Below are 24,269 nucleotides of genomic sequence, written 5' to 3'. Positions count from 1 at the left end.
ATACTGAAATGAACACACCAGAAACAAGGAAACTGATTTCTTTTGAAATTGTATTGAATTTACAAAAGAGTGGCATGGATTTAATCTTCATCGTCCTCCTCCTCCTCATCCTGGTTGATCTGGAAGTAGCGCAGTTCATAGCTCTCCTTGGTGTTCGCTACTACACGCAGCCAGTCACGCAGGTTGTTTTTCTTGAGGTACTTCTTGGTAAGATACTTCAGGTACCTGAAAACAACAAACACTTAAGTTTGCCTCATAACATACTGTTGCAATTGACATGACACCGAGTTTCAAATGAGATGGTAATATAGTCATTAACATTGTAACCATATCTGAGACTACTGGGTGCAAATACAAAAGCTATGAAATGGAATGGGAATGCTACATATAAAAGGTTTAAATTTTGTAGTACTAAAACCCTTTAAAAATATATATATATAGGTTTTATATGTAACTGCTTTGTATTCACACAATTTGGCTTACTGGGTAAAACAAAAGACCCTTAAATTCTGCCTTGTGGAACAATCATTATAGTTATCAAAAATATCTTAATTCAAGGGTACATAAAGTCTCAAATTATAAGGTGTAAAATTAGTGGTAGTGGTTCTCCTAACAGCTTCTAAGGCCCTTCTCATCAATCTGGCGTCTCAGACAAATATTCAACAAGGACAAGATGTCGATGACATGCCACAACCCTTTCTGAATAGAGTTAATGCAATATTACAAAACCAACAACAGCTACTTGAATAGGTAATGCCTCTTAAAAGTCTTGCATGAAACTTCACATCAAAAGTGGAGTAAGTCATTACACAAAGATCACAGTAATGTGTAATAATTCCACCTTTTCAACAATTAAGTCACATCTTCAGTAGACGAATTAGATAAATACAAAAACATTTATAGGCCAAACAAACACCACATCAACTTTCAAAATGATTTGCTATATCCAACACACTAACAATAAAGCTAACATGAAACTGAAAGCCACACGATGGGCTGCTTTCTGTGTGTTTAATACTACAGTCTGTTCCAGGAAGCAGGAAGGAATTCAGCATCAAATGAAATGAAAGATTTTACTCATATAATACAAAATAAAAAACAATTTTGACAGTACCTAAACAAAAATAAACGTCTGATCACAAGATGCACGTGCGCTTCAGTTTATCATTAAAGAAATTAAGGATGAATCTAAAACACCTCAAATCAATGACTAAACTGGCAGTACAATACTGCACACTTTCAATCTGTAAAATGTGTGGGCTGTTAGCCACAATGACGACACGCACAGGTCTTGGAAACCCTGCACCGAGGCACAAACACATATGAATCACCAATGTTCTGATCGTGTGAATGTACACGACTGATTTATAGAGAGGAAACAAAATAAAGTTAATTGACAAATCTGTTCGATTTTGCCGACTATATTTAGACTACTTAAACTTACATCAACATGGCAGACAATTTCTTTAGGCATAAACTCTTAAAGTACTTTTTGCACCTTTCAATTCACCTTAAATTCAAATGATTAAACGTCTTACAACATTACAATACAGCAGTGAATCAACAGCTAACATGCGATCCAAGGAAATACTGGGAATGGCACTAAAAACAAATTGTTGAGAAAAATAAGATCTCAAAACAAAACTGCATTGGAAATAATGATAATGGCAATAAACCGTATAAAGTGCACAATGTTGTGTTTTGCTGTTTGGTAACGCATGTGCTAAATTTCTCAGTTCCATTATCTTAATGACTACTTTTAAATCACATTTTAATTTAACAACTAAATGTTCAATATTATAGTCACAGTGAAATAACAGCAATAAAATAATAGTTAGCAGCCCTTCACAAGAATTTGGATCTCTAATCTCAGACTTACCTCTTAGAGAAAGGGACCTCAGATGTCACTGTGATTTTGCTCTTGCTCCTTTCAATGGAGACCACGCCACCACCTAAGTTGCCAGATTTACCATTTACTTTGATGCGCTCCTGAAGGAACTGTTCCTGCATAGAGACACATGCAGACATGCCCATCAGATCATATAGAAATATAACTGCAAAGCCATTAACCATCCAGACCCTTGTGCAGCTGTGATACACTTAACAGTTACTGTACTTTTAGCAGTTATTTGAAAATAAGACATTATTATTATTATTGGTTGATCACACACAAAAAAAAAAATCAGACTAGACAATTATAGGGCTGCACGATAAATCAAAATGGAATCGAGATCGCGATTCGACAGAAGCTGCGATTGTCATGCGTATCTTTCAGTGAAGCACAGTTCTGTGATCAGCAGTAAATCTCCATCCAAAGGCCAGAGGGCGCTCTCGCGCTGAAACTCCAAATATGCCTTGCAGAAGAAACCCAGAAAATGCCTATCACTGCAGCTGAATAAACAGAAGATTCAACTGCTTTCATTGATTCAACGTGACTAATAAACACACGACTACGGCAATATACGGTTTATCGGAGTTCCTATTATTATAATTTTCATTAAAATAAAGTATATTTATAATGCAATGCCTTTATCACTGCTTAAATACAATGAAATATGTTGCGTGCCTTATTCTGTGTAAGAAGCCACATCTCACAGAAGGATTTATTTCAAACACTCGACTGACGTGATGAAGTGAGTTTGGAGTAAAAATATGTTATTAAATGTGGTATTTTCACATGCTTTCAGATGGAGCAGCATTTACTTCACAGAGCCATAGTTCACCGAGAAGCTATGCAAACAAGCTGTCATTATCGCGAACAATTTCTTCGATTTCAGAATCGCTTTGCGCAGCTTGTCAGTGAACAACGGCTCTGTGTAGTTAATGCTGCTCCACGTGAAAGCCCGCAGGTGATGGAGATTTACCGCTGATTAAAGAACCAGCTTTACTGACAAGATGCGCGTTAAATATCGCATGCGATTTATCGTGCAGCCCTAGTAACTTGTCAGTGACCTACGGCTATGTGTAGTAAATTCTGCTCCATCTGAAAGCACGTGATGATGATTTCCTGTTGATTACAGAACCGGCATTACTATCAAAATGCACATGACAATCGCATTCGATTAATCGTGCAGCCCTAGACAATTATGGACATTAAGTCCACTCTGCAACTTATTCTGGCCATAAACAGACTGAAAGAAACTGACAAACGACCAAACAATGTTAGTTTTGTTCCAGTGTGCCATTCAGGAGTAGGTCTATCTGAAATGAATATCAATGATAGACCAGCACAATAAAACTCAAAATATGGCACTGCAGTTTCCCAGAAAGAACGCAGGTAAAAAACAGTGATATGTACACTATTTTTTGTAATCTGAAATGTGCATACAAGACTGCAGAAAACTATTAGACTCACATATTAAAGCAAGCAGAAAATACAGTTTTGCATGTGTGCAGTTTTGGAAAAACAACCAAAATTGGCTTTTCAGTCAGGTAATCTGAATGGAGTTTTCCAGTTTTGTGTGCACTCTGCATCAGACGATCAGTTTATACTTACAAAGTTAGCAGCATCCATGATGCCATCCTCCACAGGATGAGTGCAGTCCAGGGTGAACTTGAGGACCTGCTTTTTCCTTTTCCCACCCTTGGTCACCTGCTTTTTCTGCAATACGCAAAACGATACACATGGATGAAAGCAACAACGATCAGTGTGTACATTAAAAGATTTGTAACATCTAAATTAATGATAATACATTTGCACTAAAGATATGTTTCTCCCATCATTCATCAAAACGAGCTCTCGCAATCCGACAGTATACGTGACAACGACATACGATTACACATATTCAAAGGCAATAGCGAAATACATTTGAAAACGTTGGAGAAAATGTGAAACTATATAAAACTCAGCCATATAATTTTGGGTTAAGTTAGCTTCGTGGTTTCGATACTTTGGTAGCAGCACTGATTTAAAAACATACCAAACATTTAATTTGTCTATATTTTCTATCTATAAAGTATTATCGCAAAACACGCAGTGTTTTACCAATTATTCTGCGTCGATTCTATGAGAAATGCTAATCAGCTAAACTGGTGGTTGCTACAACGTGGTTGCTCACGAGCAGGCCTCGCTCCAGACCTCCAGTAAACAAACGCTTTTAAAAACAACACTGATGCACATATTCTTTCGTTAACCAAATTAATCAAATGTTCCATGGTTCGGCTTTAATCTACACTGGTTTCTGCGCGCCTAGAGAGACGTGGCACATTGCATTTTATCGTTTTTCAGGACCTCGCTCGTACTCACAATCGGGGCCATGGCCGACAGTTTGGCAGAAAGGGAGAGGAGAGGGCGCGCGTGCGCATTGAAAGCTTCCCGGTATAATCTATTTCAGACGTAATCGATAGAATCCGTTATGCGGAGATTGATTCGTACAATCACTGGATCATCATAATAGCCATTTCATTGTACCTAATCATATCTTGTCTAATTATGTTTTTTAAGTACAAATTAGATAAAGCTAAATTACCCAAGACTTAACCTATATACAAAATCGCTTTTTGTGTAATTGAGATCACTTATTCAGGTAGCCTATTGTAAACCTTTGAAATTATCCAATTGTTCATTTGTAATATATTTATCATATTAAAGAGAGAGAGAGAGTTTTCCTATATTTTTGTGAATAGACATAGGTTATATATATATATATATTATATTTTTGTATACTGTATATATTTGTATAATTTGCATATACATAGGCTAATACATATATAAATTCTATTTATTTTATTTGTATTACTTCTCTCTCTCTCTCTCTCTATATATATATATATATATATATATATATTACGAATATACAACAACATGCATTATGACGCATAAAAATCATGATAAAAATCATCTTGGTGCTTTGTCTGTTATATACTGTAAAGTTTTGCAATAGTAGTAGTAGTAATAGTAATACAGAACATGAAATATACAGAAAATCTGAACCATCTTGAAAATATGAACATATTACATATTACCCTCTCTCACAAAGAGTATAATTATTTTTGCTGCCCTCCTACTAGGGTGCACAGAATCTGGTTTCTCATATTGTGAGACTGAAGTTCAGCTTTACCTTTGGCAACCCCTTCAGTCTCCCTTTGTACTGAGTTCCCCTCCCCTCCATCAGTCAGCTGCTTGGCATTAGGCTCCTGTTGAAGAGTCCCAGCATTACTGTCATTCCAGCTGAAGATAGTGGTCAAGCCACTCAGAGAGACATAATACAGAAGTTTCTCTTGCTGGCTACATTATGGATTCCCTAACGACACATTAACATTGCAATATATTTGGAATAACAAATATGCGAACTAATATCGGACAGCAGAACCTTTTTTTTTTTAAAGGTAGGTGCTTTTTGGGAAATTACATAATGTTAGTGAACTGTTTTGTCTCTATAAAAGCCAAATGTTCAAATAAAATAACAAGAAAGACAGATTTGCATGGAAAATTTCATAGCACTATTTATTTATCTATAAATATAGGTATATAGCACAAACTTTATGTCAGCATATCCTGTCAAAAGTAAACATCCAAACATGTGCAATATGAGAAATTTATGATCATAAGGTGTCATGTGCAGAGACCTCTCATAGTTTTAACCATTTCACTGGTCAGAATGAGCTTTCTTCCACTCTTTTAGTTTTGTTTTACTTATCATGCAAAGCAAACTGTGGGCCCAAGTTACTGAATTTTCTTAATTTTCTTATCCGTTAAAAAAAAATAATAATAAAAACTTCCCAGGAAAATAACTACTAAATGTTACAATAGATAATACTGTAGCTATAAAATCTAATAGCTAATTAAGAAATTAACAATATTGTTTAATTGTCAGAAAATGAAGAAAAAAACATTCACTACTGAAAATCAAACTTAAAAATTGACATGTAATGCCACAAAAACTTTTTTTTTAAATTAGCCTATAATATCCTAACAGGATATATTATATATAATATAATTTCCTAACAGGAAATTTTCCCAGAACTTTGGCTAGCATTCTCTCAAAGTCATGAACCAACATTAATAGAATGTTCATTCATAGTTTTCAAGTCTTTAATAACGTTCGCAAAAAGTTAGCACGACATTTGTTATGTAATTTTTTTTCTGAACATTTTAAACTTTCAGAGCGCATTCAAAAGTAATTTCCATAATGTATATATGTATATACATAGCCATTTTATCCGCATTAATTATTTATGTTTTATTTTTTTCAAAATATGTTGAATGAATAATTAAAACGATGTCAGTCAGGTATTTGCTGTTCTTCCAGATGGAAGGAGGAATCATCTTCTCTTATGATGACCTGTTTAATCCAGACTATGCCAGCCTCCATCCTCTCGTCTGTCACCTGTGTCATGAGCAATACTGCCAACCATGTTTTCTGGACTGCCACCACATCATCTGTGCCAGTTGTCTGTGTAGCAGGGCCAATGACAATCGCCTTAATTACCCCCTCTGTGGGTAAGTACAAAAATCACATATGGGGAGGTAAATGAAACCCATACTGGTTAAAAAATAAATAAAAATAAAATCCAATAGAAAAAGTGTACATGCACTATTCTTGACTAATTCATTTGTTGTGCTGTGTAGCAGGGCCAATGACAATCGCCTTAATTACCCCCTCTGTGGGTAAGTACAAAAATCACATATGGGGAGGTAAATGAAACCCATACTGGTTAAAAAAAAATAAAAATAAAATCCAATAGAAAAAGTGTACATGCACTATTCTTGACTAATTAATTTGTTGTGATAACAAATAAATCATTTTAAATGCTACTAAAAGTTACATAAGGACAATGTAGCTATTAAATAAAGGACCTTTACCTCAAGGATTTTGGGGGTGAGGGAATGGAAATCATGACAGAAGTGTTCAGTCAGAACCAGCCACAGCAAATTGAAGCCAAGTTCTTCCATAATGTTTACATTTGGGTCTCCACTTATTCTAGTTTTCTTCAAGCTGGATGTTGGGTTAATTCCAAAACATATCTTATGCCAAACCTGGATTCCTGTAATCTTTCTTCGTATGACCCACCCATTACAGTTTTATATACATGACTGTCAAGCCTTCTGTTTTGAAGAGTTGTCCAAGGGTTTGATGACTAACATATGTTCTTCTCATTGTTTGATGCATTTCATCATTTTCAATCTTTTTCATCCATCATTTCTTGGTCTTCACCAGAAATAAAGGTTCCAAAAAGGGGGGTTTTCGTAGTGATGCAATAAAAGAGCTGTTTTGGGTTCCCCAAAGTATTTTTTTGTTAACAGTTCTTAGAACTGTTAAATGTTATAGGTTCTTCATGGAACCATCGATCAATGCCAATAAGGAGGTTTTATTTTAAAGAGTGTTGAATCAAATTAAAGCACAAATTCATGCAATATGCAACAAATATACATAATTTGTCCAGGCCAGTGAGGTCCTGTTTAGAGCAGCACAGGGCAGTTGGCATTAGGACAGCTGCAGAACGACCCCGGTGTTCTGATTTTAGCACCATAACAAGCACTCCACATGGTGGGCTCTCCAATCACATCGCAGCATTGTCATTTGATAAAAACAAGCATCTTGTGCAGGGTGCATGGAGCATTGATCCCACAGCTTATAGCAATTACACACAGTCTGGTGCTGACCTATTTAATCTTGTTTAGAAGTGACTCAGAGATCTGCTATTTTTATGTGCTTCTTTACAATGTACAGGGAAAATCAGGAGAGACTATAGTGAAACGAATTAGTGATAGACGATATATTACCAGGACAAATAATCAAATTTTGGATAATCAGTTGAGTCAGTTCCAAAATCTATCAACTGTCAGTTAGATAGTGCACATTTTTTTCATTTAAAGGCTTTATAGTGAACCTTGAGTAAATATTGTGTCAAATTATTTACATTTTTGTTCATCTTACTTGCTATCATTAAATTGTATAAAAAGATTTGGTCAGTACGGTTATTTAATGTTTTTTGGGGAAAAAAGTATCTTATGCTCAACAAAGCTGCATTTATTTGATCAAACATCAACATTTTGAATTTAAACAGTTTACTTTTTTATTGAGTTTTTATTGTGATGCAAAGCTGAATTTTTAGCAGCCATTACTGTCACACGATCCTTCAGGAATCATTCTAAATTGCTGATTTGATGCTAAAGAAGCCATTTCATTATTATCAATGTTTATAACAGTTGTGCTGCTTAATATTTGTTTAATATTATTCTTTGCTTGATATTGTCCTTTTTGAATACAAATATTAATTTATTTAAATAGTACTGACTCTAAACTTTTTTTTATGACAGTGTATTTAGCAATCTGGCATTCTGTTCTGTAGAGATCAGCATCATATTTATTCATATTTATTGACCACTAAAAGTGTAAACTTAAGTTACTCTCTAAATCGTTTCCCACTACATAGATCTCATTTATGTCTGCCGATCCAACTACTGTATAAAAAAACAATATGTTGTGTAGCTTGTTGTAACTCTAGCCACGTTTTGAGCACAGAGTATCTAATGATACAGCAGCAAAGCTTTTCCTGCTATATTTATCCATTGTTGCCCACTGCAAACTTGCATTTGTGGCGTCTAAGTAGCCTGGCTTTACAAGACCAGCGTAATGGTGCCAGCAGTGTGTGGTTCAGTGGGTAAAAGCAGTGTTTCATTCAGCACTGCAGTCCATTACCACATCCTAACACAACAGAAATGCTGCAGTGTGCTTTTCCGAAAATGTAGAACTTTTTTTTTTGTCGTTTAGATTCTATTATATGGTAGGCTATTTGCTTGTAATGCGAGTGTGGCGGTGTAATCTTTCTCAGTTTAGTGTGAGTGTGGGATCTTGCTTTGCCACTTAGAGTTGCAGATAATGAAGCTTTTGTACTTTGCAGCACCACACACTCCCTCATGCAGTGTACTCTAGGAATTCATCACTTTGATGCTATTACTGGCACTGTAAAGCTGATTATAATGAAAACAAGATAAATCTTTAGATTGACGCAGGGGCGGGATGTACATCTTTGTGTCATACAATGGGGTCCAAAAGTCCAAGAACACACTGAACACATTTGTTTTCTTTTTTATATATATTTTTTTATTTTTATTTTTGAGTTGATCTGATCATTATTAAGATTTATTAAATGGTCAAATTGTTAAAATTAAAAAGTTAAAAATGTTCTATAGGTAGCTATTATATTCAAATATGTAAGCATATTTACTAAGTATGAATGTATGTTTCTTGCAGATACCCCTCAGTCGTGAAGGGGACAAATGCACTTCCCCAGAGGACCGTTTGCTCAAGTTCCTGGTGGATAATTCAACAGACAGTGTAGTACAGTGGGCTAACTGTGATGTGGAATGCAAAGCACAAGTGCCTGAACAATGCACTTCATTTATTTTGAGGCATCAGCAGTAACAGTAACAGCAACAGTAATCTCTCTGACTGTATGTGTATGTACATATGTGCACAGGAAGCTGGGGCGATGTATTACTGTAACACCTGCAGCCAGCCACTGTGTGGAGAGTGCAGAGAGCTCACACACAAAGCCAGGATGTTTTCCCAGCATGATATTGTGTCCCTTGCCAAACACACCAAAGAGGGCCACCGCAAGTGCTGTGAGTTTACTTTACTTTAGATTAGCTACTGTTGCCATCTACCTCTCACCTAAAGTTAATCTTTAAAGGGGTGGTTCAGTGGGTTTTTCTAGGCTTTATTCTGTTTATGGGGTGCAGTCTAACATGTGTTAATGCTTCGTTTTTTTAAAAACGCATTATTTTTCACATAATTTACCTTTATTCCACACCGCTCTGTCCCTTCTCTGAGAAACAGGCTGATCAATTCCTTCTTTTATGAAGCCCCTCCCTCAGAAATAGGCGATGGGCTCTGATTGGTTAGCTAGCCCAGTGTGTTGTGATTGGCTAATAAAACGTCCCGCCCCTCACCTCAGCGGCATGTGCTCCGGTTGTATTGTAAACAACTGCATCGTTAATATGGCTTATCAGTTTGAGCCTGATTGAGAAGCAGAGGATATTATTGATTAATACAGTACGGCAACTGCACGCGCGTCCATGTTTAACGCTTCTCATAGCTATGTGAAAATAAGTGTAGAATTGTAACAGTTCATTGTTGGAGGTGAGCTGAATGAAAGAGAGAGAGAGAGAGAGAGATGCAGAGCGTGTGTAGAGCAGGGGAACGCGAGGAACAGTATTAAGAACCGCTGCTTTAGAACGTTGATTTTGAAACTTGTGAATCCATTAGAATCGTTAGAAGACAGAATTGCAATTCATATATGAATAGATTTTTACATGCACCTCTAGTTTCTCTTCCTCTTCTCTAAAGCAGTGTAGCATGGCCTCGCCCCCTTTGCTGCCTTTTCCCGAGGGTGGGGTTTATCTGGGTTTGTGATGTCACGAACCCGGGAAGTAACTTGTTGTAGTCCCTACCAGCTGTTTTTGTAGGCATTAAACTGCCAGAATTTTAAAAGATGATATCTCCGTTTGCATTGAACTTTCAGCTTTGTAACTTTGCAGATATTGTTTATGCTCAAACAGCAACATTAGACACTAACTAACATTAAAAAAGTGAAATCGCAATGAACCACCCCTTTAAAAGAATAGTTCACCAAAATTTGTTGAAATTTTTCTCAATCTCAGGTTCATCTAAGATGTAGATGAGTTTGAGATTTGGAGAAATTTAGCATTACATCACTACAGTGAATGGGAACCAGAATGAGAGTCTAAACAGTGGAAAAAAACATCACAACAATCCACATGTAATCCATTCATATCTTGTGAAGCGAAAAGCTGTGTTTGTAATAAACAAATTCATCATTAAGTTGTTGTTTTTTTACTTCAAAATACTCATTTACAGCTTGGATGGCCTGAGGGTGAGTACATTTTCAGCAAATTTTATTTTTTTTGGTGAACTATTCTTCTAAAAACACTAATAATAATATTAAGTGCAACATTTATCAGATCTCAAAATGAATGTCCATTTTTCACACTGTACATTATGCTGTGATGCCTGAATTTACTTTTAGCATTTAAAATGATTTATTTTAGTTAATTTGATTTGACAAAATGGTATATCTATTATTAGTGGTTAACATTAAAATAATTATTCTTATCATTATTATCAGTATCATTTCATTCCTATAATTATCCTCAGAACTCAATTCCCTAAAGGAATGCATTAAATAATGCATATATCATTAATGTGTGTAAAGTCTAAATAAATTCTTCCTTTGATGTTTTGCATTTTCCAATCAGCGATCCATGAATCATAAATACATCATGTTTTCAACAGGGAAAAAGTCCATGGTGTGCATCGTGTTTCAGAGACATGCAAATGTAAGACTTCGATGTTTGAATTATAAAAGATCAAAATTCAAACGAAATTAATGTGACGGATATTTAACTTCACGATATAGCGAGAATCACACCCCCTGCATTGACATTGAGACGGCATACGGACAGGGATGTGAAATACTGGATCAAGCTGTTATGGTAAGTAAAAAATTAAGTAGGGATAGCTCCAGAAACTGCCAAATCATCTTATAATCTGTAAAGCATTAACTGAAATATACTGTATATATGCCATATCATCTTATACATTTTGTATTACAGAATGTACACTCCATTCTGTACAGTGAATATTACATTCATTATGAATATTAATGTACACTATGGGTCAGAAAGTTTTTTTTAAGAAAATTATACTTTTATATAGCAATGATGTATTAAATTGATCAAAAGTGACAGTAAAGACATTCATAATATTTCAAAAGTCCTAAAAAAACTGAACTGCAGATTACACAAAAATATTAAGCAGCACTACTTGTTTTTTGACATTGATAATAAGAAATGTTTCTTGAGCAGCAAATCAGCATATTAGAATGATTTTAGAAGAATCATGTAACACTGAAGACTGGAGTAATGAATGCTGAAAATTCAGATTTGCATCACAGGAAAAATTACATTTAAAAGTGGCCTTGTTGTGTATAAGAGACTGTTTTCAGAAACATTAAAAATCTTACCTTAGTGTATGTGAACATTGAAGAATTTAATGCATGTCATATATTTTAAACAAAGCTGAAACACTTAAAGTGAATGACTATAAAGTATGCACCTTAAAAGAGCCGACAGTGCATCTTGTACTAACCTGTTATGCACTGTAGGCGGTGAAGGAGCTGCAGCTGTCAGCGCGAGAGGCCATCTTACTGCTGAAGGCCATGCTGGGTGAAGTGTGGACAAACGCAGAAGAAGAGGAAAGTGCCATCTGTACTCTGTTCAACAGTATGCAGGCGAGGTAACATTCCAGAAGGGGGCACACTGAGACCACAGACCAGCATAATGAGCAGCTTTGTGAGAGATGAAGAATTGCATTGAACAGGCTAAATATGTGCTCAAAGCATCACTGAAAATTGCATATTGAGGATAAAAACAGTCTAAAAGTAAGATCCATTCTTTTCTTCCAAGGAAAAGCTCGCAGAGAGGAAAAAGGCCCTGTTAAAAGCTGCTGAAAGGTAAATATTGTCCAAACAGATCCGGTAAGTCTAAATTGTCTGTCTGTGACAGTTTACCCACATGGCTTTGGCAGAGCACAGAGTTGTGGTGTGATGGTGTGTGTCGGAACAGCAGTTGCTTGGGTTGCGTTTCATGAGTCCTGTTATTTGTTTAAATTTTTTTTTTCCCGTCCCCTTCCCATCATTGCCTGGAAGCTTGCTTGATGTCTTCTAGGAATAAAGCTATTTATGTCAGGCTGCAATCTAGGACTCAGCATGTTCGTGTGTGTTTTTATATCAGGGTCACGCAAGAGCAAACAAAGGACAAAATTATAAAATATGGATTATTTTGGGAAATATGCAATGTTTTTTGTGTGGAATAGTTTATACATTGTGTATACATTGGCCCAGAGTTTTTTTTTTGGCTTACATTTCCGGCAGTCCGCTTAAAGAGAAGGAGAAGGCACTAAAGGAACAGCTTTCTCACATGGCCACCATCCTTCCCACCCTTCAGGTACTTTAAAGGAACCTAAGAGTCAAAGATACAGTTCATCCAAAAGTATAAATTCTGTCATCATTCACTCACGTTAATGTCGTTCCCAAACCACATGACTTTATATCTTATCTTTGTTCTCAGGTGCACCTGGTCACCTGCTCCGCTTTTCTCAGCTCAGCCAATAAATACGATTTCCTAGATATGGGATATGTAAGTAGACCTATCCTTAATACATTAATTGCTTTGAAATACCCTACCAGTCAAAAGTTTGGAATAATTAAGATTTTAGTCTCTTATGCTCACATTAAAATGTAATTTATTCCTGTAATGGTAAAGCTGAATTTTCAGCATCATTACTCCAGTCTTTAGTGTCACATGATCCTTCAAGAAATCATTGTAATGTGCTAATTTAGTGCTGAAGAATAATTTCTTATATTATCATTATTGTTTACATTATTCTTTTAAATAATTTTACACTGTAATATTATTTCACAGTATTACTTATATTTGATCAAATAAATGCAGCTTGGGTAAGAAACATCTTTCAAACACTTACAAAAAAAATCTTAATTATTCCAAAATTTTGACTGAAAGAGTAATGTCTCAAAGAAAAAATAAACTGATTTTAATTCATGCTCTATGACCCTTAACAGCAGTTGATGGACAGACTGTGTGGCACTGTATAGCTCCCTCATAAGCTTTGCCCTGTCCAGAGTAGTGAGGTGAGTTCACAACCAAATATACTGACTGTTGTGCAGATCTCTGAAACTGATAAAGATGTATCAAACTTATAGATAAACACAGACTACCATGCTGAGTTTGCCCGCTGTCTGAAGCCTCTACTGATGTTGGGCCAGCGGAGGCCTGGCTCTGTAACTGCAGGACTTGCCTTGAGTAACAGGTGAGCAGTTTATCTGTTACATCATTCCTGGTATTATGCAAGAAATGTTATCTGGCAGCGCTGTTTGACCTTGTACTGACTATGTTGTTTACTAAATGCTTTTAAAACATACATTAATGTATGTTGGTGAGATTAAAGGACATGTGAATATAGCTGATCTAATTTTATAATCAAATGTTGTGATATTTATAACTAGAAGAGTCATACTGTAAAAATCAAAACTGCACAACATTTTTGCAATAAATAAATTATAATAAAAATAACAATAAACAAACAAAATGTTTTTTGTTGTTGTTGTTGGTAGGTGAAGTCTATTTTAATATAAAACAATATAATAAAGCAAATATATAATAATATATAGACTTGCATTAAAAAAAAAATTTTTTCAACATTTATAATGTCACAAAAGATTTCTGTTTAAAATACATTATTTTCCATTAAAGTATCCTGAAAAGTAAAATCTATGAGTGTTTCCACAGAAATATGAATCAGCACAACTGTTTTCAACATTGATAATAATAATAAATGTTTCTTGAGCACCAAATCAGCATATTTGAATAATTTCTGAAGAATCAAGTGACTCTAAAAACTGGAGTAATGACTGCAAAAATATATATTAAAATATAAAACGGTAATTTTAAACTGTGATAATATTTCACACTATTACTGTTTTTACTGTTATTTTTTATCAAATAAATGCAGCCTTTGTTAAAAAAAAAAAAAAAGTCTTGCCAACCCCAAACTTTTGAATGGTAGTATATATATTTATTATTTTTATTAAAGCACTGATATGTCATGTCAAGGGGCTCAGATACTCAGATGCTTCTGACTAATGACGCAGAGCTGACAGCACACAACAGGAAGGAGACACTGGCATTACTCTGGTGCTTACTCAGCCGGTTATTAAGCTTAATAGAGAAACATTTATGTAACCCTCCCTGACAAGCACCAGGTGGCAACTGTCCTGTTATAGCAGTCCTGTGTCTGTGAGGTGCCAGGACCTGAGGTGATAACATGAGGCACAGGGACACAGGAGCCAGACTTCCTGGAAAGCTCTCATTCCGGGAGAAGGGCTCAGTGAGTTATGCCACTGACTGGACCGCTTCAGTATAGGAGTACTGTTTCCAGATCAGTTTGGCTCTTTAGCTTGCAGTGAGTAAGATTAGTTCAGCAGACATGTGCTGATATCAGTGCAAATCTATATGAACAGAGCTTACGAAAGAAAGGGATGTGATCCTAAATTCCTATTATCCGAATCCACCTCAGATGTCACTGAAGTTCAGGTTGTGTCAAACTCCTGTTGCTAGGGAGTGAACTATATAGAGTTTGTACAAGCACTTTTCCAAGAAACTGGAGGAGAGGACTTATGTTGTGAGAATATCTGCTTAGTGTCTGCATAGATTCCTGTCTATCTGCATAATGTAGCAGCTATTTTCAGGGCTGATGAATGTTAGCTGTGCAGTTCTTGCTTTTGAAAACATTTCTGAGTTTCTCTAGCATGCCATTGTGCATACTGTTATACAACTGACCCAAAAAGTATCTGAACTTTAGTATTTGAGGATTTGCACTAGACAACAAAATATCAATCCATGTGTCATCTGCAAACAAATTATGATCCTTTCTCAGGCCTAACTCCAATTAACTTTAACAATTATTTTGAACAGGAACTGTAGGCATTAAGGTTGACACCAGAAAGTGTAATAAAATATCAAAAAAGAAAACCAAATATATGTAAAATATATATTCAAAAATAATTAAATAAATATACATAGTACACATACATATATTATGTAAACAAAAACTTTTATTTTTGATGCGATTAATCACGATTAATCGTTTGACAGCAGAAATATATATATATATACACATATATATTAGGGGTGTAACGGTTCGCAAAATTCACGGTTCGGTTCGGTTCAATACGATACAGTGGTGTCACGGTTCAATTCCAGCTGATGTAGCCTATTGTCATGTAGCAGATTAATCTTTTCCAATAAATTTTAATTGATTTTTACCTTTTATGGGCATTTTTTACCTTTATAAAGCAATTTTTTCTAAAAGTGTGCATCACCTTTTGAGTCGTTTTTTTCTCTTTCATTTAATAAGCCAATAAGACATCTGGGATGTTGCCAAGGAAATGCAGTCAGTATTGACAAAATTCATCTTTGCAATTCAGAGGAAAAAGAAGTTGCATCTGAATGGCATTTAGATGCTTTCACACACTGTTTAATGCAGCTCAGAGAGACACGCAATGCTTTAACCTGCAGTTACAAATGCATAAATAATGTTTTGATATTTTAAATATAAAACGTTGACAACTGATGTTTGAAATTAATTAAAAAATTAAAAGATACTTTAAATGTGAAATTAAAACCGCCAGCAGGTGGCAGCAAGTCACTGTTAATAAGTGATTCATTACGATTGAACCGAATCATTTAAAGGTTGATTCGCTCAAGAACAAAACACCATGTTGCTTACGTAAATCTCTATTAATTAACTTCTTGTTTATTGAACTGTTGTAAAAATCATTTGTAATCATGCTGATTTTTGGAGAGAAAAGATTTGCACTTATATATTGTTGCTCTTTTGTTAGTTTTGACTGCTTTTATTGTCCTCATTTGTAAGTCACTTTGGATAAAAGCGTCTGCTAAATTACTAAATGTAAATGTAATGTAAATAATTTTAATCTTAAAATTATATATAGATGTATTTTTTCTCTTATGCCCAAGAATGAGTTTACCAAAATTAAATTTAAGATTTTAATATACATTTTAATATGCTATGCTTATTAATATTTTCTTCTTAATATTTTTGTTGAAACTATGGTCAATATTTTCAGGATTGTTTGATGAATAGGAAGTTAAAAGCATTTATTTGAAACAAATAAAACATTTATTTGAATTATTATTATTATTATTATTATTTGTAATATTACAAATGTCTTTACTGTTCCTTTTGAAAAATTTCATGTTTCTCTTTGATATTTTGTTATGTAATGCAATGTCATAAATCTTTAGGTCTGGCTAAAGCGACCAATTTGGTGGAGCCATTGCGAAATATCAGCCCTAATCCTCTTAGGCCACTGTCATGATTAAAAGTTTTAATATTGAATTTTCATCGCCATGCCACACCTTCTACTCCGCATGTTTTCTCAAAAGACTCATTACAGCCTCAATACATCTACACAGAACACCCAAGGTGATAAGAAATCAGAATGAATACAGCCATTCCACCACAGCAGCCTCCATCTCTCCATAGAGTCCAATGACGCAAGTCCCTGTGACAACTTTCCACATCAATCATCCCTCCCATTCTCAGGTTTGTGAAGCCTTCCACCAAACAAACGTCCTTCCCCATCTGCCCCCGTGCCAACAGACAGGATAGTATGGAGGTCAGGCTTCTCTCACTATTTTTAACAGAATTTCAGAGAAGCGTCTCGGATTCTGCTCGTAGCACAGAGCTCATGCAAAGGTGCTAGGCCATGGGAGCACTTTGTTCCTATGCTGCTGATGTCACCACTGGTGCCAGCATTTTAAATTGGTAAAAGTTCGGGGTGGGACACTTGTCACTTAGACGCGGAGAACATACAGTGTCCAGACTCACTCGTGGGACTTGGACCAACACGGTACATGTAACTAGGAAAGAGAGATTAAAGGAGCTTTGAAACTAAGGTAACTCTCTTTTTTCTTGATGTTTGCTTCATTATGAGCTTTCAATAGGCTTTTCATTCCTAAGCTTTTAATTCCTGTTCCTGAACCTCAGGAATTTCCAACAGAGGTTTGTGGATGCAGAGGTAGGAATGCTGTGTTTCTGTGCACCATTAATTTTAGGGACCGCCAATGGTCATGAAGCTCTGAAAATGTAATAAGCAACAGTATCTGACTTAAATTTGATTCAAAATAAGTCTGAATGTCAATGTTTTGATAGTTGTTACATAATCTGTTATTGCTCTGCTTCAGACGTAGAACATTACGTTTTTTAGTTCAGTGCTGGTATTGTTAACTAAAACTATTAAAAAATAGTTTTTGCTTTTTTGAAATAAAGTTTAAATAAAATAAATTGTAAATTAAACTGAAATAAATGTTGAAGTTGAAGGACTAAATTAAAGCTAAATAGGAATATAAAAAAATATATAAAATGGCAAATGCACATAACAAAATTACTAAAACTTCAATAAAAATAAAATGTAAAAACAAACCTTAATTCTGAATATTAATAAATAGTATAATAGTATATTAATGATACTAAAACAATGCATTAGATGTTTATTTATTAGATAAATAAAACAATGCGATTTTGGTAAAATAATAAAATACAAAATTAATTGGTTTTGTTTTGTTGGATGTGCTTTTACCTGTTTATTGTAATTGTAAATAACAAAATTGTTATTAAATCTGTGTTGTTAAATGTTCTTGTGTTTTATTGGTTTAGCTTATTTGAGGATTTGCATTTGTACTTGCTTTTCCTTTAACTTAATGTCCGTCCTATGTCAGTACCTGCCAAGTTCAAATCTTCATTAGAGCAATCTTGGCATTTAAAAATCAATTCTGATTCTGACTCTCCAACAATCTACAGGTGACAAATAATAATAATTAGAGGACAAGTAAAATAATTTAGACTTCTTTTAGGGAGCTATTTTGAATAGAGACTTGTCATACTTGTCTCTCTCTTATCCTATCACAGGCTGTCCCCTCTGCCTATGTGGTGCTCGTCCCCTTCTGTCAGTGAAATGTCTTTTGGCTGCAGACCCACCTTTCACCGAAACATTTGCACCAAGGTGCTGCTGGCTGAGAGCAGAGAGTCACCCTTCACTGAGCACTGCCGCAACTTTGAGAAGAGCTACAGGGTGAGAATTAGTCCTCATTCAGTAATAACTAAAGCCAAATAGTCTTTTACAGACCCCATTGAGACAAAATTGTGAGTTTGTTTGCCTTTTTTAGGCTTTGGTTTGGATATGTTAGTGTACACCTAAACATTTACAAAATTAAACCAAAAATTATTGGCCATTTAAAAAAAAGTGTCAAGTCTTTCAATATGTCAGCCTCAACATAATTTTTTAGTGAATCACAGTGTAAAGTAGGGAGGCGTGACAACGGAGTTGAAGATCCAAGTGCAGGCTTTATTCCAAAGAGTAGTCAAAACAGGCAGGGTCAAACAACATCAAACAGGTACAACCCAGGGTGAGACAAAAGAGTAATCCAATAAACAGGCGAAGGGCAGGCAGCAGGCAAGGCATGGGGAATGCTACAGGCTAGACAATACTGAGCAATGAATGTGTGAAAAAACAGGCTTAAAATAGGGTGAGACTGATGGAGGTAACAAGACACAGGTGAATGCAATAAGTGATGATGAGTCCAGGCAAAGGATTATGGGAAATGGAGTCCGGGGTGAATGGCAAAGGTACAGGATGGAGTGCCCTCTAGAGGAGCTTGTGGGCACTCCAGCTGGCAATCGTAACACACAGGACCAAAAACTGTACTCTGCTAGCGATTTCACAGTATTTTTAATCTGTTTGGCATGTAAACTCTACAAATCAGAGACATCTATCACAATTGAATGCATAATATATACTGCAATCGTAAAATAATCTCTTTAACACTCCATTATTATTTCTGCTGCATGTAAGTTATTTGTAACCAAGAGAATAAAATGCTTGTCGATTCCATACATGTATACTCTAAACAACATTGTTGTTGTTTTTTTCTGTTTTGGGTCTCATAAAATAGGGCTGTGTATGTGTGTATTATTTTATTAATTCTATGCATTTTTCATGTGCCAGTTTCTTCAGACAGAGGTCCAGAGGCTAAAGGACGAGGTTCAGGAGATGCACAGAGACCTGACAAAACATCACTCTCTCATCAACACAGACACTCTGGATGAGATCCTGGAAAGGTCTCTACTCATTGACGAACAGATCGCGTCTCAGTACTCGGCTGTGCAGACCCAGAGGGCCGTATTTGAGGAGGTGAGGCTAAATTATAATTCCTGCAAAAAACATTACTCTTTCAAAACACAGCAGCACCTTAGCATATTCTGGATGTGTTTCTAGATGTGGGATGTGACCTTTCAAAGAGTAACCAATGAGCAAGAGATCTATGAAGGTGAGGAAAAACAACAAGTTGTCTGTGTTGCCTCAGGGTTCATTTTACCATGCATGTTAAGTTATTTCCTTGCACTAATTAGTGAACTGATTAATTTACTAATTACAGCTCAGCTCCATGACCTTCTGCAGCTGAAGCAAGAAAATTCTTACTTGACAACCATTGCACGACAAATTGGACCCTACATCTTGTCCATAGCGAAAGTAAAAGAGCGTCTGGAACCCAGGTTGTTTTACTGTTTTATTATTGAAATATTCATATTTTATATGTGAATATTTTACTTCTGCATTCCATTTGCTTAAAGGAATAGTTCACCCAGAAATAAAAAAATTGCTGCCAAATATACTCACCCACAGGCCACCCAAGATGTAGATGAGTTTGTGTCTTCATCGCAACAGATTTGTAGAAATGTAGCATTACATCACTTGCTCACCAAAGGATACTCTGCAGTAAATGGGTGCCGTCAGAATGAAGCCCAAACAACTGATAAACACATCACAATAATCCACAATAAATAAATAAATTAAAATAAAGGTATATGTATGTAAGAAACAATGTCATTAAGACATATTTAACTTCAAACTGTTGCTAAAATAAGAGTCCTTAATTAAATTCAATTCAATTTAAACTTATTTGTATAGCGCTTTTCACAATACACACCGTTTCAAAGCAGCTTTACAGAAAATGCATGTGTCTGCATTACAATTTAGAGTGATTTGTTATCAGAAGTTAATGTGTCCAAGTAATGTTCATTTCATTTTAATCCATTTGAATCCATAATATTACTTTCTAAAGTGAAAAAAAATCATCTTGTCTGAATCAGGAGAGAAATATGCACAGGTCAAGCACCGTTTACAAGTCCAAAACAGTTCTTAACAAAACAGGACAACAGGGGATTGACTACTGAATACTAGTTGAATATTTTAGTCATTAAATTGTACATTGTTGATGTATTCACAGGTTTCAAAAGCCTGAGAATGACTGCATGGACACTGTAGTGAAAATATGTGAGGACAGCGCAATGACTGCTGAACAAAACAGGTGATGCATTTGATGTTACTGTAACACAGCTCAAAGTGCATATATTACAATATAAAGACAGACTGATACATAATTTCTTCCGCCAGCTGCAATGAGAAGAGTTGCTTAGCAGGCTATGATCGGGACTCTGACACAGACAACTCTCTTATCCTGATGCCTAGTGAGACACTACTAAAGAGCAGTGACTTCTGCTGGCAAGGAAAGCAGATAAATATTTGTAAGGCCTCTTGCGACCAAGAGCTGCCATTATAGAGCTGCGTGTCTGGATGATGGTGAACACTGACCGCAAACGTAGCATGTGCTTTCAAGCATGTGCTAGATGTCAACACATGAACATGGGGCTTTACAGTAACTGAAAATTAAGAAGGACATGAATGGAATATTAATAACATTTTAAGTGCGTCAAATGGACCTTAACTATAAACCAATTACATAGGATGGGCCATAAATGTTTCACAGACCAGTGGATTGATTTTTTTATTTATTTTTTTATTTTATTTAATTTTGTTGTTGTTGTTGTTTTTGTTTTGTTTTTTGGTACTGTGCATGTAGCAGTGTTGTTATTGTTTACTAAAAGGTAGTAAACTAAACTAAACCAAAACTATTGAAATTAAACCAAAACTATTATTAACTGTTTTCAGCATAATTAAAATAAAGATTAAATAGAATATAAATATAAGATGAAAAATGTAATGAAAAATATTTAAAAAACGTATAAGAAAATTAGAAATAAATAAATAACCTAAATAAATAAGACAAGGTACTAATTAATAAAAATTAATTATTTAATAAATAAAAATAAATTAATACTAAATATAAATATTACAAAAATAAAAATAACAAAAGCATATAACAAAAAAATTCAATTAAATTCTAAAACTAAAATTAAATAAAAATCTGAAAATATAAAAAAGCTAATTGAAAATATCAATAAATACTATATTAGTATATAAAAATAATATAAAAAAATAACACTGGCATGTATAGAGAGTAAATAGAACATTTTGAAAAGTAAAATGATGTCATGATTCAGTGAAGAATTCTTAAAAGATAAAAGCATTGCTGTATGTGATAAAAAACATTGCTATGTTTATTTATTTATTTTGTATATGTGCTGTCAAATAAATATTGAGTGTTGAACAGCCTTTCTGAGCAAAATAAAATTTGATTTAAAAAAATATATATTTTTAAAAGGTTCAAAGATTTGTTTATGCCTCATAGCAGCTGGATGCTCATAAAAATAATTATCCATTTAGAGGAACACAGAAGACCATTTGTATACCAATATTAACTAATAAGATTCTAAATATAAAAAAGAGGGTGGGGTTTTTTAGTGCACTACAACCATTAAGTTTCTGTGAACTGGGTTTGCTGATCATGACTGTCATCACCTTCCCTGTGTGTAAGAATGAAAAGAAGGCTGGACATAACATCTCATAAGATCAGATTGCAGCACTTCAGCCAATGCCCCAGAGAATACTGCATAAACAGACATAAATTAACAAAGACTGAAGGATAAACAGCTAGCTAAGTGTGGCAAGCAACCATTCGTGGAGATTTAAAAGCCAGTGATCATGACATATATTTAAGAAATATGCTAACTGAGTAGGTTTGACATCAATGTCAGTGGGAGATACATGAAAACGAATGGCTTTTGATGTCAAACGTGTGACGCAACTAGAGGGAGCACCTTTGTATTTGCATACACTACCGATGTTGAAAACAGCTGTTTAATATTGCTGCTTAATAGTTTTGTGTAAACTGTGATTTTTCAGGATTCTTTGATGAATGGAAAGTTCAAAATAACAGAATATATTTGAAATAAAAAAACTTTTGTATCAGTGTAAAAGTCTTCACTCTTGATCAATTTAATGTGTACTTGCTGAATAAAAGTATAGATTGCTTAAGAAGAAAAAAACACTTTTGAATGGTAGTGTATGCACGAATGCATTTGTAAGAATATTGTGTACTGAATATACTATGATATAAAAATATACTACTATCCAATGATTCTTTGTTGTTTGTTTCTAATGCATTTAACTCACCAAACGTGTAAGCTGTCAGTTTTTTACTGAGAAAATAAAAACTTGGCAATAGGTCCCATAAACTCTTCTTGTCTCTGACCATGACAGCAGATGATTAGTGACAAAACAAAGTCATCACTGATCAGCCCACCATGACAAGCTCTTCTCTACCTATCTCACCTGTCCCTGGCTCAACTATGACTGGCCAGACAGTTGTCTTCAAAACAACCATTAGACACTTGTCAATGTCTGTATTTTATTTTATATGAAAAGGAGGCAGAGCAACACCTAACCTATAGCCAGTGTTGGGCAGTAACGCATTACTTATGGCGCTTTTCCACTGCATGGTACGGCACGGTACGGCTCGGTACGGTTCACTTTTGGGGGGTTTTCCACTGGGTACAGTACCTGGTACCTGGTACTTTTTTTAGTACCACTTCGGTTGGGGTTCCAAGCGAACCGTACCGTTACCAACACGTGACGTGTAAACTCTGCTGATCACGGATTGGCCGGAGAGAATCGTCACTACCTGCGTCACTGAACTTGCGACACAAACACAAAAGAACCGCTAGATTTAAATCAGCACAGCCAGCGAAGGATCGAATGCAACTGTTTTGAACGAGCGCACCTTTTTTTAACAACCAAAAAGTGGCTGTTGATTACTTTTTTAGTAACGGAGTAATTTAACGCGTTATAATTTTCAAAATAGTAATTAGAGTATAGTTACAAAGCCGAGGTCTCTATACGTTACTGCCGCGTTACATTGCTGACAGAATGCAGTGTTTTATAATCTAGAGATTGTAAAAAGAATGTAGCACACGCACTGTCGAGTCAAGTGCCAGTGGATTCACGGGACTCCCGCAAAATAGAAATATCTAAACAAAATATCTCAAACAAATAAGTTGTTATTCATATATTGCACAAAAGCAACATTAACTAATATAACATAAAAACGATTAACAGGTGCATGCAGAGTTTCTATTTAGGCTATAATAAAGCGATACTAAACTGCAGTGGAAACGCAAACCGAGCCGAGCCGTGCCGTACCGTACCGAGCCGAGTCGTACCACGCAGTGGAAAAGCGCCATTAGTAACGCGTTACTGTAATTTTATTACTTTTTTAGTAACGGCGTAATTTACCGCGTTATAATTTTCAAAATAGTAATTAGAGAATAGTTACAAGCCGAGGTCTCTATACGTTACTGCCGCGTTACATTGCTGACAGAATGCAGTGTTTTATAATCTAG

At 35.2% G+C, this 24,269-nt stretch overlaps 1 protein-coding gene and 1 pseudogene across 2 annotated transcripts; one reads left to right on the top strand and one right to left on the bottom strand.

The window, feature by feature from the left end:
• Positions 1-33: 33 nt before the first annotated feature.
• LOC107695088 (60S ribosomal protein L22) lies at positions 34-4,343 on the bottom strand. Of its 2 annotated transcripts, none has more exons than XM_016494896.1 (4): positions 4,247-4,343; positions 3,497-3,601; positions 1,880-2,004; positions 34-225 (listed from the first exon to the last, which is right to left on the bottom strand). In XM_016494896.1, the coding sequence occupies exons 1-4, from the start codon at positions 4,256-4,258 to the stop codon at positions 81-83; spliced, it is 387 nt and encodes a 128-aa protein (XP_016350382.1). In that variant the 5' UTR covers positions 4,259-4,343; the 3' UTR covers positions 34-80. The 2 variants fall into 2 exon arrangements, with proteins under 2 accessions (XP_016350382.1, XP_016350381.1); XM_016494895.1 differs by having other exon boundaries at positions 4,232-4,273.
• An 842-nt stretch (positions 4,344-5,185) lies between these two features.
• On the top strand, positions 5,186-21,433 carry LOC107695085 (RING finger protein 207-like; annotated as a pseudogene).
• Positions 21,434-24,269: the final 2,836 nt, after the last annotated feature.

Source organism: Sinocyclocheilus anshuiensis, unplaced genomic scaffold (genome assembly GCF_001515605.1).
Source record: "Sinocyclocheilus anshuiensis isolate Anshui unplaced genomic scaffold, SAMN03320099.WGS_v1.1 scaffold26, whole genome shotgun sequence".
Lineage (NCBI taxonomy): Eukaryota > Metazoa > Chordata > Actinopteri > Cypriniformes > Cyprinidae > Sinocyclocheilus > Sinocyclocheilus anshuiensis.
The sequence above is the reverse complement of the archived record's forward strand: the minus strand, read 5'-3'. Positions and strand labels throughout refer to the sequence as shown.

Coding starts and splice junctions, on each gene's coding strand:
- LOC107695088 (XM_016494895.1), bottom strand. CDS start 4,258: ATGGCCCCGATTGTGAGTACGAGCGAG. Junction 2,005..3,496: donor TCATGGATGCTGCTAACTTT/GTAAGTATAAAC, acceptor GTCTCTATGCAG/GAACAGTTCCTTCAGGAGCG. Junction 226..1,879: donor GAGGTCCCTTTCTCTAAGAG/GTAAGTCTGAGA, acceptor TGTTGTTTTCAG/GTACCTGAAGTATCTTACCA.